This window comes from Vombatus ursinus, unplaced genomic scaffold (assembly GCF_900497805.2).
Source record: "Vombatus ursinus unplaced genomic scaffold, bare-nosed wombat genome assembly UNPS02014853.1, whole genome shotgun sequence".
Classification (NCBI taxonomy): Eukaryota; Metazoa; Chordata; class Mammalia; order Diprotodontia; family Vombatidae; genus Vombatus; species Vombatus ursinus.
Window position 1 is genome coordinate 251,970 of NW_020954631.1, and position 11,678 is coordinate 263,647.

An 11,678-nucleotide genomic window follows, 5' to 3' on the forward strand; every position below is an offset into this window, starting at 1 on the left:
GGGGAGGGGCGGGCTGGGCTGGGGGGAATCCGAGCGGGTACCCCAGGGAAGGCGGCAGGTGGGGTGCAGTCACCTGCAGGCGGTCGGCCAGGCGGTGCGCAGAGAAGACGGAGCCGAAACCGCCCTTGCCCAGCAGGGGCCCCAGGCGGTAGGTAGCCTCCAGGGCCTCCTGGCCCTTGCCTGGCCGGCCCGGGGGCTCCGGGGACGGGAGCTGAGGCAGCGCCTCGGGGCCCTTGGTCAGCATGGCCCGGCTGGCCTGGGGGGGGGGGGGGGGCCTGACCGCTGAAGCGAGTTGCCCGGCTCCGCCCGGGACGGAGGCTCGCACTCTACTGGCCACCGGGCGGCCGAGCCAGCCGAGAGGTCAGCCCCGAACGCCCCGCCCTCCCGCGCCGGGCCAATCGGCAACCAGGCATTTACATGCCAGCCCCGCCCCGGGCCTCCTCTCATTCCTAGTCGGGGCCTGAATACAAATGAGGGGAGGGGGCCAAGGAGGGATTTTTTCCGGAATCGTGACTGGAGAGGTTTAATTAAGCCAGAGAACAGGTTTTGTGGCGGGTCTGGGGATCCCAAACTCGGAGAGGCCGACAGGCGATCCCTCTGGAATCGGCCTGGCCCCCACCCTCAAACGCTAGGTAGCCCAGCCTCCATGGCCTCCGCTGTCCCCTTCCCCCACCAGTCCCCCAGGAAGCGAGACTCTTCGGGGGGAGGGCAAGAGGCGGAGGAAGTCGAATCTCCTGGCAACCTCAGCCCGACCCAGGGTCTGCGGAGAGCTAGGCTCCTGAGAAGCTGAGCCTGTCGTCCCCCCCCCCCCCCCCCAGAAACGAAGACCGAGCGCGGAGGGGGGGCCCCCAGCACAGTTCAGCCCAGCGCCCGTGGGCCAGTGGGGTTATTCTGCCAAGGTGGGGGGAGGAGAGGTGCTGTGCCCCGTCTTGCCAGCTCGGGGTGGGGGATACAAACGCCCTTCTCTCCTCTCTCAAGTCTAGGGAAGCAGCTAGACAATTCTATCCCCAGGTTCTAAGACAGTGAGGGAAATGGGGAGGGGGGGCACCCAGGGTAGTCACTTTGGACACAGGTCAGTTTCGTTGTCCAAAATCTGAGGGTTGGGGTGGGGGGAGGGGTGCCCAGTCTCAAGGCACCTGCTTCCTGCCCTACCACTCCTTCCTCCCACTCCTTAAAAGAGGACAGACAGAGAGACAGAGACAGAGAGACAAGACAGAGACAGACGCAAGACAGACAGAGACAAGACGGAGAGACAGAGACAAGACAGAGACAGAGAGACAGACAAGACAGAGACGAGACAGCGAAGACACAGACAAGAGAGAGATAGAGACAGAGACAAGACAGAGGGACAGAGACAGAGAGAGACAAGACAGAGACAGGACAGAGACAGAGAGAGACAAGACAGAAACAAGACAGAGACACAGACAGTGACAGAGACAAGACAGAGAGACAGAGAGACAGAGAAGAGCAGAGGGGAGCTACCGGTCCCAGCCCAGCCCAGGTCCCCAGTCCCCAGGACACAGCTGGGTCAGGATCTGCATTTTTTTTTTAGAAGATAAAATTACATTTTAATAAAGGGAGAACGGGTAAAGACACCCAAACACTGACGAGTCAGACGTCTTCCAGGCTGGGGGGGGGGGGGGTTCTATGGATTCCCCCACCCCACCATCACCCCCTCAAGAGGGGGCAGCAGAGATGGTGAGCACAATTTCCCTCCATTGACAGGCGTATCCAAAAGGCTGTGAGGACAATGGTGTCTAAGGGGCCACTGTGGCCCTCTGTTTCTCAGGGCCTGGCCACAATTCATTCCGCCACTGAATCCATGTTGTAGTTTAGGTGCAGAGGAGCTCAAGGAAGAAGGTGGGCATTATTTGAGGGAGCTGGGGGCGGGGGTAGAGGGGGCGGGTAGAGGAAGGCATGTGATCCAAGGGGTGGTCAAGGCTGGACCAGAGTGTGAGAATCCCCCAAGGACTGGCCAGGCCAGGGGAGGGAAGAGCAGTGGAAGGCAGAAGGAAGGGGAGAAGGCGGGCAGGGGGCTCCAGTCCCTGGTTATCAACTCTTGTCTGGTGGGGGGTCTCTGTGTACTGTGTTTTTCTTCATACTGTCCAAATATTCCTGTTGGGAGACGGCAAGGACGGAAGCCAGGATTTCATCATCGTCCCAGTCGTTCAGACCTAGCGGGGAAGGGGAGAAGAGTGGAAATGAGGCCTGGCGGGAGGGGAGCCAGCAGCCTGATGGGGGTGAGGAGATGCTGGGCCCTGAAGGGCCTTCCTTACCAAAGGCGCTAGGTGACATCTGCTGGATGAGGGCCCGGCATTCCAGAGCAGGGTACAGGGACACAAGGGGGGAGGTGGCTCGGTCTCCTCCCGTCACCAACTGGCTGCTTGGACCTAAGATGGATGGGTGTCAGGAGGCCTCACCTAGAAAGACAGAGAGCCGCCGGCCGCCCCCCCTCCCTTCCTCCCCTCCCCGCCAAAGACCCCGCCAGGTCACCAACAAACACTGACCTGGTGTGCAGGGTGAGGGGGGTTTGGCGAGAGTGAGGGCATGACCTGGCGAGGGTGGCTTGGGGCCCAGCTCTGAGTGAAGGTCCTGCTGCTCAGGGGAGGGGGCGGTGCTCCGCTGTCTGGGGGACCTGCCACTCCACTCCTCCAGACCACTAGAGGCCGCTGCTGTGGCAGAGCTGCAAGTGGCGCTGGCTTTCCGGGGCTGGGAGAAAGGGCAGTGGATGCCCACAGGATTAAATCTCACCTGGAGAAGCCCGACACCCTTCCAGGGCCTGTGTGACCCCGGACCCAAAGCCTCCGCTCCCCTGGCCCTGGCCTCAGTGGGCAAGACCACCTACCTGTGCTTGGCCCCTGACCTGCCGGGCTTGCTTCTCCTGGTCCCGAAGCCACTGCAGGTAAGACTCTCTGGCTACCTGTTCCTCAATGGCCTCATTGGTGGCTTCCCAATCTGTGGCCCGCTTCTTATCCTCCAGCATCTGCTGCTCAATCCACGACTCCTCTGATGTTTTAATGGCACTCTTCATCAGAGACTGGTCAGCAAACTAGGGGGAGACAGAAGGAAGTGGCCTTTAAAAGCCAAGGCCAGGGCAGAAATAAGGCCACCCACCCCTGAGGGAGGGGGGGGAGAGAGGGAGGGGGGGGGGGAGGGGAGGAGGAGCCTCTGGGCAGAAGACTCAGCGTGGCGGGGGGGGGGGGGGGGGGCACACGTGCGGGGCCTGGGAAGAACAGTGGTGCCATGACATCCCAAAGGGAGGGGCAACCCCAAAAGCGCCAAGGCCCTTGGCCATTAAGGGCCACCTCCCCCCCAACCCTTTCAGGTAGGGCCTCAGCTTAGGCTGCTGCTAACTAGGGTGGTCCCAGGCTACAAAGGAAGACAGGAGGGGAGACAGGCAGCAGAAAGTAGCAACTCAACGAGACCCCCTTGAAAACGGGCCAGGGACTGGGTCCCAGCTCTCTCTGCCCACATACTGCCTCCTTCCCTTGTGGTGGTCAAGACTCTGAGCCAGACTGGGAAAATAAGACATTTTAAGGGTTCTCTCCTCGCCCCCCCTCCCCAACTCATCCCCCAGGGATCTACCTCCTCCCAAAGGTCGACAGGGCCGAGAGGAGGGAGGCCATAGGAACAACTCCCCCACTCAACAAAACATGGAATGAATTGAGGGAGGTACAGGGGAGAGGCCAAAGACCACTGCCGTGGATACACAGAGAGAAAAGACGGCTTCCAGAGTCCCTTTCGGTTCTGAGTGTGTGTATGTGCGTGTACATGTGTATACGTGGGTGAGTGCACGTGTGTGTCTCGTGTACGCATGCTCCCATGTAAAAAGACAGGCCTGAATAGGAAGGGAGAGGAGGGCAGACAGTAGACAGAAGAGCAGCCGGGTTCAGCTCGAGAGCTGCTCACTCACCCCTGGCTTGAAGGAGGGGAGCCCCAGCCCCACACCAATGGTGGCCTTGTTGGGGTTCACCACTGAGTTGTAGTGGACGTTGCGATGATAGCTGACCCGGATGGGCTCGTCCTCATTCTGCTGAATGCCATGAAACGTGTTGATGGGCTCTGGGGGGACGGGGATACTTGTGCTGTGACGGACGGGGTGGGGCAGGGCCCAGGCCGGCTCCCCCTGCCCCCCCGCGGCCCTCACTGGCCCTACCTGTACTGTACTGGTACACCTCGACGGGCCGGTTGTACATCTCCGCCATGGCCTGCATCTCGATGTGGTTCCCATGACAATTGTTCTTCCTCTTCCGGTTGATGTAGGTGGTGAAATCTTCAGTGACGTAATTGGAGAAGTAGTCGGCGTTCTTCATCTGGGGGAGAAGGGAGCACAGACTCAGCAACGGACGAAGAGGGGAGCAGCAGGCCCCCGGCAAGCCCAAGCGGGCCCCAGTCTCACCAGATAATCCATGCAATGTTTCCGGACAACCTCATGCATGTCCTGGTCACCATACACCTGGTCCGCTGCAGAAAAGTGGCACAAAGTCAGAGGTTCAGGAGGGCGAAGCCAGAGTGAGGAAACAGGCCCCAAGAGGGGCCCACCAGAATCAGAGCAGGTTCCTGCCATCCAACCCAACCCCAGGGTTTTACTGTTCAGTTACTAGCTGTGCTGGGGGAAGAGAGATCACAGCCCTCCCTTCTTTCGAGGTCCATTCAGAACTGCCACTGTCCTGGGGCAGTGAAATGGGAAAGGGGGGTGGGGGGAAGAGAGGCGTTTCAGGCCTCCACCAAGCGAGCACCACATCCTGCAAGCCAGCCCCCTGAACAAGTCCAGCCTAGGAAAAGGCGGGCTTCTGAGGGGTCAAAGTTAGCTGGGGGAGAGGTCAGAGGGTCAAGCCTAGAAGGTGCCCAACTTCTGAGAAAGGACCTGGGCTTTCAGGGAGGAGGTCTGGCCCCACATGCAGCAGCCTGACACGGTGGTCAGAGGAAGGAGAACGGCTCCCACCCCCCCCTACTATTTTTGTGTCGTGTAAGTGAGGGAGTGCTAAGCCTTTTGCCAATGTAAACCTGCCACAGGCTTAGATGTTCCAGCAAGTCCTCAGAAGCCTGGGCACCCACCCCACTGGGGGAGCAGCAGGAAAGGAACAGAACTGCCCCTTGTCTGGAGCAGAGGAGACAAGCCCTCTTCCTCCACAACCCTTAGTCCAAACGAAGAGGGATCTGTCTGCCACCTCCCTCCCCCCCCCCCCCCCCGAGGGCCTGGGCGAGACCCTTTCTCTGCTCCCCTCATTCTGAGGCTGTGCTGAGGTGGGGGAGCAAATCAAAGAACACATTTTGACGGAAACAGCACCTCGCTCTTTATGCCAAGCTACTTCCAAAGGGGCCTAGACCAGCCCTCCTACCCTAAACCTTAAGGCTTCTACCGAAATCTGTTCTCGTCTCTCAGGCCTGAGGAGGGAAGGGAAGGGAAGGGAAGCCCCAACTGGGCTCAGGGTCAGGACTGCGACTCTCCTAATGGCCCAGGCCCTAGCTCTGCTTCTTCATTTCTATGGAAACAACCCTGGGCCACTCAGGAAGGCTTCCAGTGCCCAGCCCTCCTGTCTCCTCAAGCAAGAGGGGAGGCAGGCTCAGCCCTCCAGCCCCGTGCCCTGCCCAACACCCCGCCCCTTACTCAGAGCCAAAGGCCTCGCACTGGAAATGATTGCAAAAGGCCCTGGGTCCCAGTCCTGGCTGTTCCTTTCCCTCAGTTTCTTCAGCTACAAAATGGGGCTGCCTGCCCTCACTTCCTTCCCAGGGCTGCTGATGCTGACAGGACTCTGGAGGAAATGATAGGTGGCGGCCCGAGTTTCTTTCCACCACCAGGAGGAGAAGGTTGGGATCCAATGGGACAAAGAGGTGCCCAGGGCCCTTGCCAAGCTGGTTTCCTTAGCAAGCCCAATCCAGGCTCTTGGCCTCAGCAGAGAACACCACTCCTCCTCTCTCTCCCACAGGCTCAGGCTAGCAACCTCCCCCACATTGGTAGGAGCTACTTATGTCCACAAGGCAAGAGCTTGGCCGGCTAAGGGAATGTGGGGAGAGGAGCCCCGCCTCACTTCCATGCTCTTTCTCATCCCACAAACCCTTGGCATCGTCCCAAATGCCTCGCTCCCAGTCTCCGTAGCCTTGGACGCCACAGCCCACTCCCTGCTCCCGAGTATCTCTCCTTGCTGGGTTTTCCTGACGATGGTCACGTTCATTCAGCGCAGGTGTGTCTGGGCTCTCTTCTCTCCCCCGCCCCAAACCCGGTCATCTCATCAGCAACCAATGACTTCATGCCAATGAGATCTCAACTCCAATGCCTCCCATGTAGAATCGATTCTAGGCTCTCTCCTATTGGAACTCCCATAGACATCCCACCCCAACACGCCCAAAACAGAATTCTGCCTTCCTTCTACCCATCTCACCCACTCAAAAATGTCGGTGTTATCTGAGTCATTTCCCCACCTGGGGGAGGCCCTCACACCTGGACTATTGCACTAGTCCTGCCCACTCTCCAAGGTGACCTTCCTCAAGTGCTAGTCTGACCACCAAAAATCCAACGCCAAGTCCCCTGGCATTCAGAGCCCTTACCAGTCCAAGTGGCCTCCTTTCTGCCCCTCCCCTCTCCTCCCAGAATCAATCCCGGGCTACATTGCAGGTGTTTCCCCCACCCCCACCCCCACCCCCGCCGCTGCCCAGGCTGCCTTGTGTTCATTCCTGTCTACACTCAGCTCTCTGTGGCGCTGCCCTCATTCGAAGCCAAGCTCTTTTTGGGCAGGGATGGCTTCCCTTGGCCAAGTGAGGCCTCAGGCCTGCCAGTCTAGCACCTCATAGTAACAAGCTCCCATTTACGTAGCGCTTTAAAGTTTGCAAAGCAATCTAGAAATATTACCTCATTTGATCCTCACAACTCTGGAAGATAAAGGCTGTTATTATCCCCATTTTATAGCTGAGGAAACTGAGGCAGAGACAAAGGTGACTAGTCCAGGGTCACACAGCTAGTAAACTAGGAAGTGTCTGAGGCTGGATTTGAACTCAGGTCTTCCTGACTCCAGGCACAGAGCTCAGGGCACTGCGGTGCCCCCTAGCTGTCCCTGTCCACAGCCTACACTTAAATAAATGAATGCCTGTCAGCAAGAAGGCAACCAAGGAGCCGAGGGAAGGTTCCTTCCTCTCCAGACAGACCCGCCCCCACCCCCTGCAGAGACAAGCCACAGAACATTCCGGATCCCATTTCCTCCCACACTTCAAGGGTTACAAAGTGCCCTTAGACCACATGGAGTCCAACCCCCTCAGAGAGGAAGAGGCCCAGAGAAGGGTCCATTCTCTCCACGTACCCCCACCCCACCCCCAAGGATTGAATTTAGAGCTGAGCTGGGGCCTAGGAGGGGAAAAGGGCTGGGCATGAGGCCAGACTGTCAGGGTTCTGCCGAGCCCACACGGTGGGGAGAATGATGCACACTCACTCACTTTCCCAAGGAACTGTTGCAGGTAAGACACCCTGACAGTACCCAGGAGAGGACTCTGATGCCGGGCCATGGGGGACTGGAGGACAGGGCCATAGGTTAGCACAGAAAGAATAATGGGATTGGGAGTCAGATTTGGAACCCTGCTCTCCCTTGTTTGCAAAGGGCAGCGGTTGGGCTAGACAAGCCTGCAGCTCCAAACGGGCCTGTGGTCCTGACTGGATGGCTTCCTGTGGCCCCACGGAAGCTGGCTCCCCCTAGTCAGGCTCGAAGGCAGCTCCAAATTCTAACCTTCAGCAGTGACCATGTGGATCTCCCAGCCAGAGCCAGATAATGCTCCTCCCAACTGCCCCCCACACACGCTTTCATCCCATCAGGAATCTTAGCTCTGCTCCAAGCAGTCCTGGGGCAAAGTCCTCCCAGAGCAGAGGCCCGTGGCCACAGCCTCCCCTCCTCCTCCAATGGAGGCTGAGGAAAGGAAGCAAGCCTCACCATGTGCCCCCATGGCTCCAGCAGCTGCTTTATAGAGTTAGGGATCCTAAAAGAACTCGGATGGGTGGAAGGCATAGCTGCATTTCCCAAGAGAAAGGCCTGGCTGGCTGCTGGCCTGCCCCACTCCACCATCTGTCAGGGGGACTGCCTCCAGCCAGCAGACAATTCCTTCTCACTGAATAAAGACCCACTGATTGGCATGAGAAAGGGAAGGGTAACCCCTCAGGCCCAGCATCACCTCAGGGGACCCCCCCCAACACATACACCTGGCAGGAAAGAAAATAAGCATTTCTGTGGCACCTTCTATAGAGGCCAGGCACTGTGCTCAGTGCTTTCTAAACAGCGATCCTCTGATCCTCACAACAACTCTGGGAGAGAAAGACTTTTCTCCCTATTTTTGCCATGGAGGAAACCAAGGCACACAGGGGTTAAATGACTTGCCCAGGAATTGTCTGAGGCTGAATTTGAACTCGGGTCTTCCCAACTCCAAGTCCAGAATTCTAACACCACCAGCTACTGGGACAGACTAAATGTGTACCAGCCTCACCGGACAGGCAGCTAGCAAACACAAAGCATCATGCAGCCAAAGAGTCACGTGCAGCTCGGGGTGGCGGTTCTTAGGCCGCCACTGCCCAGAGGCATGGAGGGCCGCAGGACAAGCTCCCAATCACTCTAACCTTTCTAGGGGTACAGAGAGGTGGGGAGGGGGAAGGGCAGGGGAAGGTGGGGGGAACCAGAGGCCTTTCCTGAGAGGCTCCCCCTTCCTGCCTCCCCAGCCCACAGGACAGCAGCAGCAGCAACTCACCCACTGCCCGGAACAAGCAGGCCCCGTCGTCCTTCATCTGTTTGATAATGAACCCTTTCTTGTCCCGAAGGGCCTTCTCAAACCAGTGTTCCTGCTGAAGATGAGAGACAGCAAAAGCTTAGAGACCGGCCAGCCGGAGCAGCCTGGCCTCCTTGGCCCCACAGAGGCTGCCCAACCTCCGCGTGGCGCCAGGTCGGAAAGACCCCGGGGCACAGGGGACATCTCCGAAGCACTCCAGCGGTCAGGCCAGTTGAAGGGCCTGCAGGGCTTTAAGGGAAGCTGCCCAATGGTCATCTTTTTTTTAATTCCTTCTGCCGCAGCTGAAGGAGAGACACAGGGACTAGGAGTCCTTCAGCTTGGGCCCAAAGGGAACTCCCCTAATCCTGGCAGAGTGGGAACTAAGGCAGGCAGATGTGGCTGCGACATTAGCAGAGAGAAAGGATTCTAACTCCAGCCCCAGGTAGAATCCACGGGCACAGCCTGAGCCTGAGCCTGAGCCTGAGCCTGAGCCTGAGCCTGTGCTACCCAACTGCAATCAGTCAGAACAGAGAAGATGGCAAAGGGAGGAGACTGGGGAGCTACCCCACAAAGCCCCACAGCACAGGAACTCCTCCAACTCCTGGGAGCCTCCAACCAGTGAAACCTCCCCTTGCCCAAGGTCACTAAGAGGTAGGGTGGGGATGCCGGGCCAGCACTTGTAGGCATCTAAGGGTGCGTGCACACGTGCACGTGGCATGGTATGGCCACAGACAAGCTTCTTGGCCCTGCATTGCTGCTGATGAAACAGGAGTGCCATGCGGGCCCGGGCACATCAGTCCAAGCGGACAAGCTGGCCCCCTTCCCCTGATGGGGGTGCTTTTGGCTAGATGAGGGGGTAAGGGGCACGGACACATCCACTGGCTGGTGCGAGGCATTGCCCTCGTCCCCCAGCTGCCCATACACTGCTGACACCTGGTGTCTGGCACGAGGAAAAAACCCAACGTCCCCAGGAAGTCGCTAGTTGGGCTCTGGGCCAGGCCTGGAAGTGGGGGTAGGACACCAAGGGCAGCCAGCTCCAAGGAGCTTGAGTCCCACTCCTACTCTTTCCCTAACCCACAGTGGCCTTGCAGGTAATGATGGTGAGAAGCCCTTGCTAGGGGGTGATGGGAACTTGCTCAGGGGAGGGAGAACAGAACATGGAATCCAAGTTGGGGAGTGGCGCTCTGGGCCGCCCCAACAGGGCAAATGGTTCCTCTGGGTCCCGGGAGCTCCCTTCCTCTCCTGCCTTTCTCACTCCATCGTTGTCCCCCTCTGCCGCCCCACACCCAAAGGCAAGGCAGCAGCCTCTGGTCCAACCAAGGACCGGAGACCAGCATCCATCTATCCCCTGCTTGAGAGGAGAAATAAGAGCCCCCAGAGGGCAGAAGAGGTAGGGAAGGGGCAAACAGTTATTTAGCACCAACTATGTAGGTGCCAAGCACTGTACTAAGCACTCTGCACATATCTCTGGTCCTCAGAATTCTGGCACAGAAGCCAAGTCCTGCCCAGGATCACACAGCTAGGAATCATCTGATGCTGGATTCGAATTCAGAGTCTCCCAACTCCAGCACTGGACCACCTACAACTAAATGAAGGCCTGACCCCTCTGCTCCCTTCTTCCGCCCCAAAGGAAGGAGGTCAGGAACCAAAGCTGACAAGTGGAGATCATGGGGGCACTCTCAAGGGTCCCCCCCCCCCCGCCAGCCCCCAACAGAAAGGAGATACACTACGTCTCTCCCAAGATGTCTAGGCTGGCTGCCCAGCAAGAGAAGCAGGGGCCTTGCCAAAGGCGTGCCCCCATGCCTCACCAGTCAGCGGCCACCTCCAGCGTGCCAATGTCGCCTGACTCTGGCCATCCGTGGGCCTGGGAGCCAGGCTCCCGTAAGTCGGGGTAATTGGCAGGAGGGACTTAAAGCAGCTCCCAACCTAAGGACCGTTCCTCCGGGAGCACTAGCTAAGAATTCTTGAGACTGGAGACCAGGCACCGTGCAGGTGGAGGAGGAAACCTCTTCTCCGGATTTTAAGGGGCTGGCCCAGGCCACAGAGCCACGCAACCCTGACATGTGCTTCGTCCTTGGACGAGGACCTAGGGGAAAAGCTGCCTCCTTTTCCTGAGGAGCTCAGTGGAGATAGATGAAGAGAGCCCTGCCAGCCAGCTCCTTCCTCAGGGGCCCTGAGGAGGACACTGATGGCTTCCTGGAGCCCCGAAAATGCTCGAAAAGATAAAGATGATAGAGCATAATGAGATGTGAGACTCATGGAAGTCGAGGGGAGAGCACTTGGTGCTACAAGGGACCTTCCAAGGCACTTAAGTCAAGGCCCTCGATTCTAGAACGACTACAGAGACTCAGCTGGAGATCCCACCGGCCTCCCTGCCCCAGCTCCGCCTGAAGAGCACATTTAGGGGAAGACAAGGGAAGGAGGGAAGAACCAGGAGACGTCAGGTAGGCAGGCTGTGGCCTGGGAAGAAGAGGACCCCAACAGAGAGGAAGAAAAGAGAGTGGCTTTTGGGGAGGAAAGTTACAAGAGAAAGCAGAAGCAGGGCCCCCCACCCCCACCCTGGAGAAGCAAGGATGAAAGATGGAATAAGAAAAGCAGGGGAGGCACTAGGGGACTCCACGGATGGGGGGGGGGGGGCTGGGGACCAAGGACGTAGTAAGAAAAACCAGGAGACTCTAGGATGGGGGCTAAGAAATTTAAAAACTGGGGGGCAGGGGGGTCTAGGGACCAAGGGAGAAACACTGGGCAAGAAAAGCAGGGAGTCATGGAGACCAAGGATGGAATAAAAAAAGTGGGGGGGGGGGGGGGGGGCGGAGAGGGGGGAAGAAAGGGGGGAAGGGACCCGGCGGGCGGGGGGGGCGGGACGCTACAAGGGGGGGGGGCCTAGGGAACCAAAGAGGGGACAAAGATAAGGGGTCCTGGGGATCAAGGGGGAACAC

General features: G+C 58.6%; 2 protein-coding genes across 2 annotated transcripts in view; both read right to left on the bottom strand.

Annotated features, from left to right (window-relative positions):
* Positions 1–244, bottom strand: part of PIM2 (Pim-2 proto-oncogene, serine/threonine kinase) — a 3,175-nt gene extending 2,931 nt beyond the window's left edge. Inside the window, exon 1 of the mRNA XM_027841145.1 lies at positions 74–244. Coding sequence (XP_027696946.1) covers positions 74–244 — 171 coding nt within the window. The remainder of the gene's footprint in view (positions 1–73) is intronic.
* A 1,292-nt stretch (positions 245–1,536) lies between these two features.
* Positions 1,537–8,758, bottom strand: OTUD5 (OTU deubiquitinase 5). The gene is made up of 8 exons (XM_027841231.1): positions 8,722–8,758; positions 4,400–4,464; positions 4,157–4,313; positions 3,914–4,062; positions 2,846–3,049; positions 2,508–2,709; positions 2,277–2,390; positions 1,537–2,174 (listed from the first exon to the last, which is right to left on the bottom strand). The coding sequence occupies exons 1-8, from the start codon at positions 8,756–8,758 to the stop codon at positions 2,053–2,055; spliced, it is 1,050 nt and encodes a 349-aa protein (XP_027697032.1). The 3' UTR covers positions 1,537–2,052.
* Between the last annotated feature and the right edge of the window lie 2,920 nt (positions 8,759–11,678).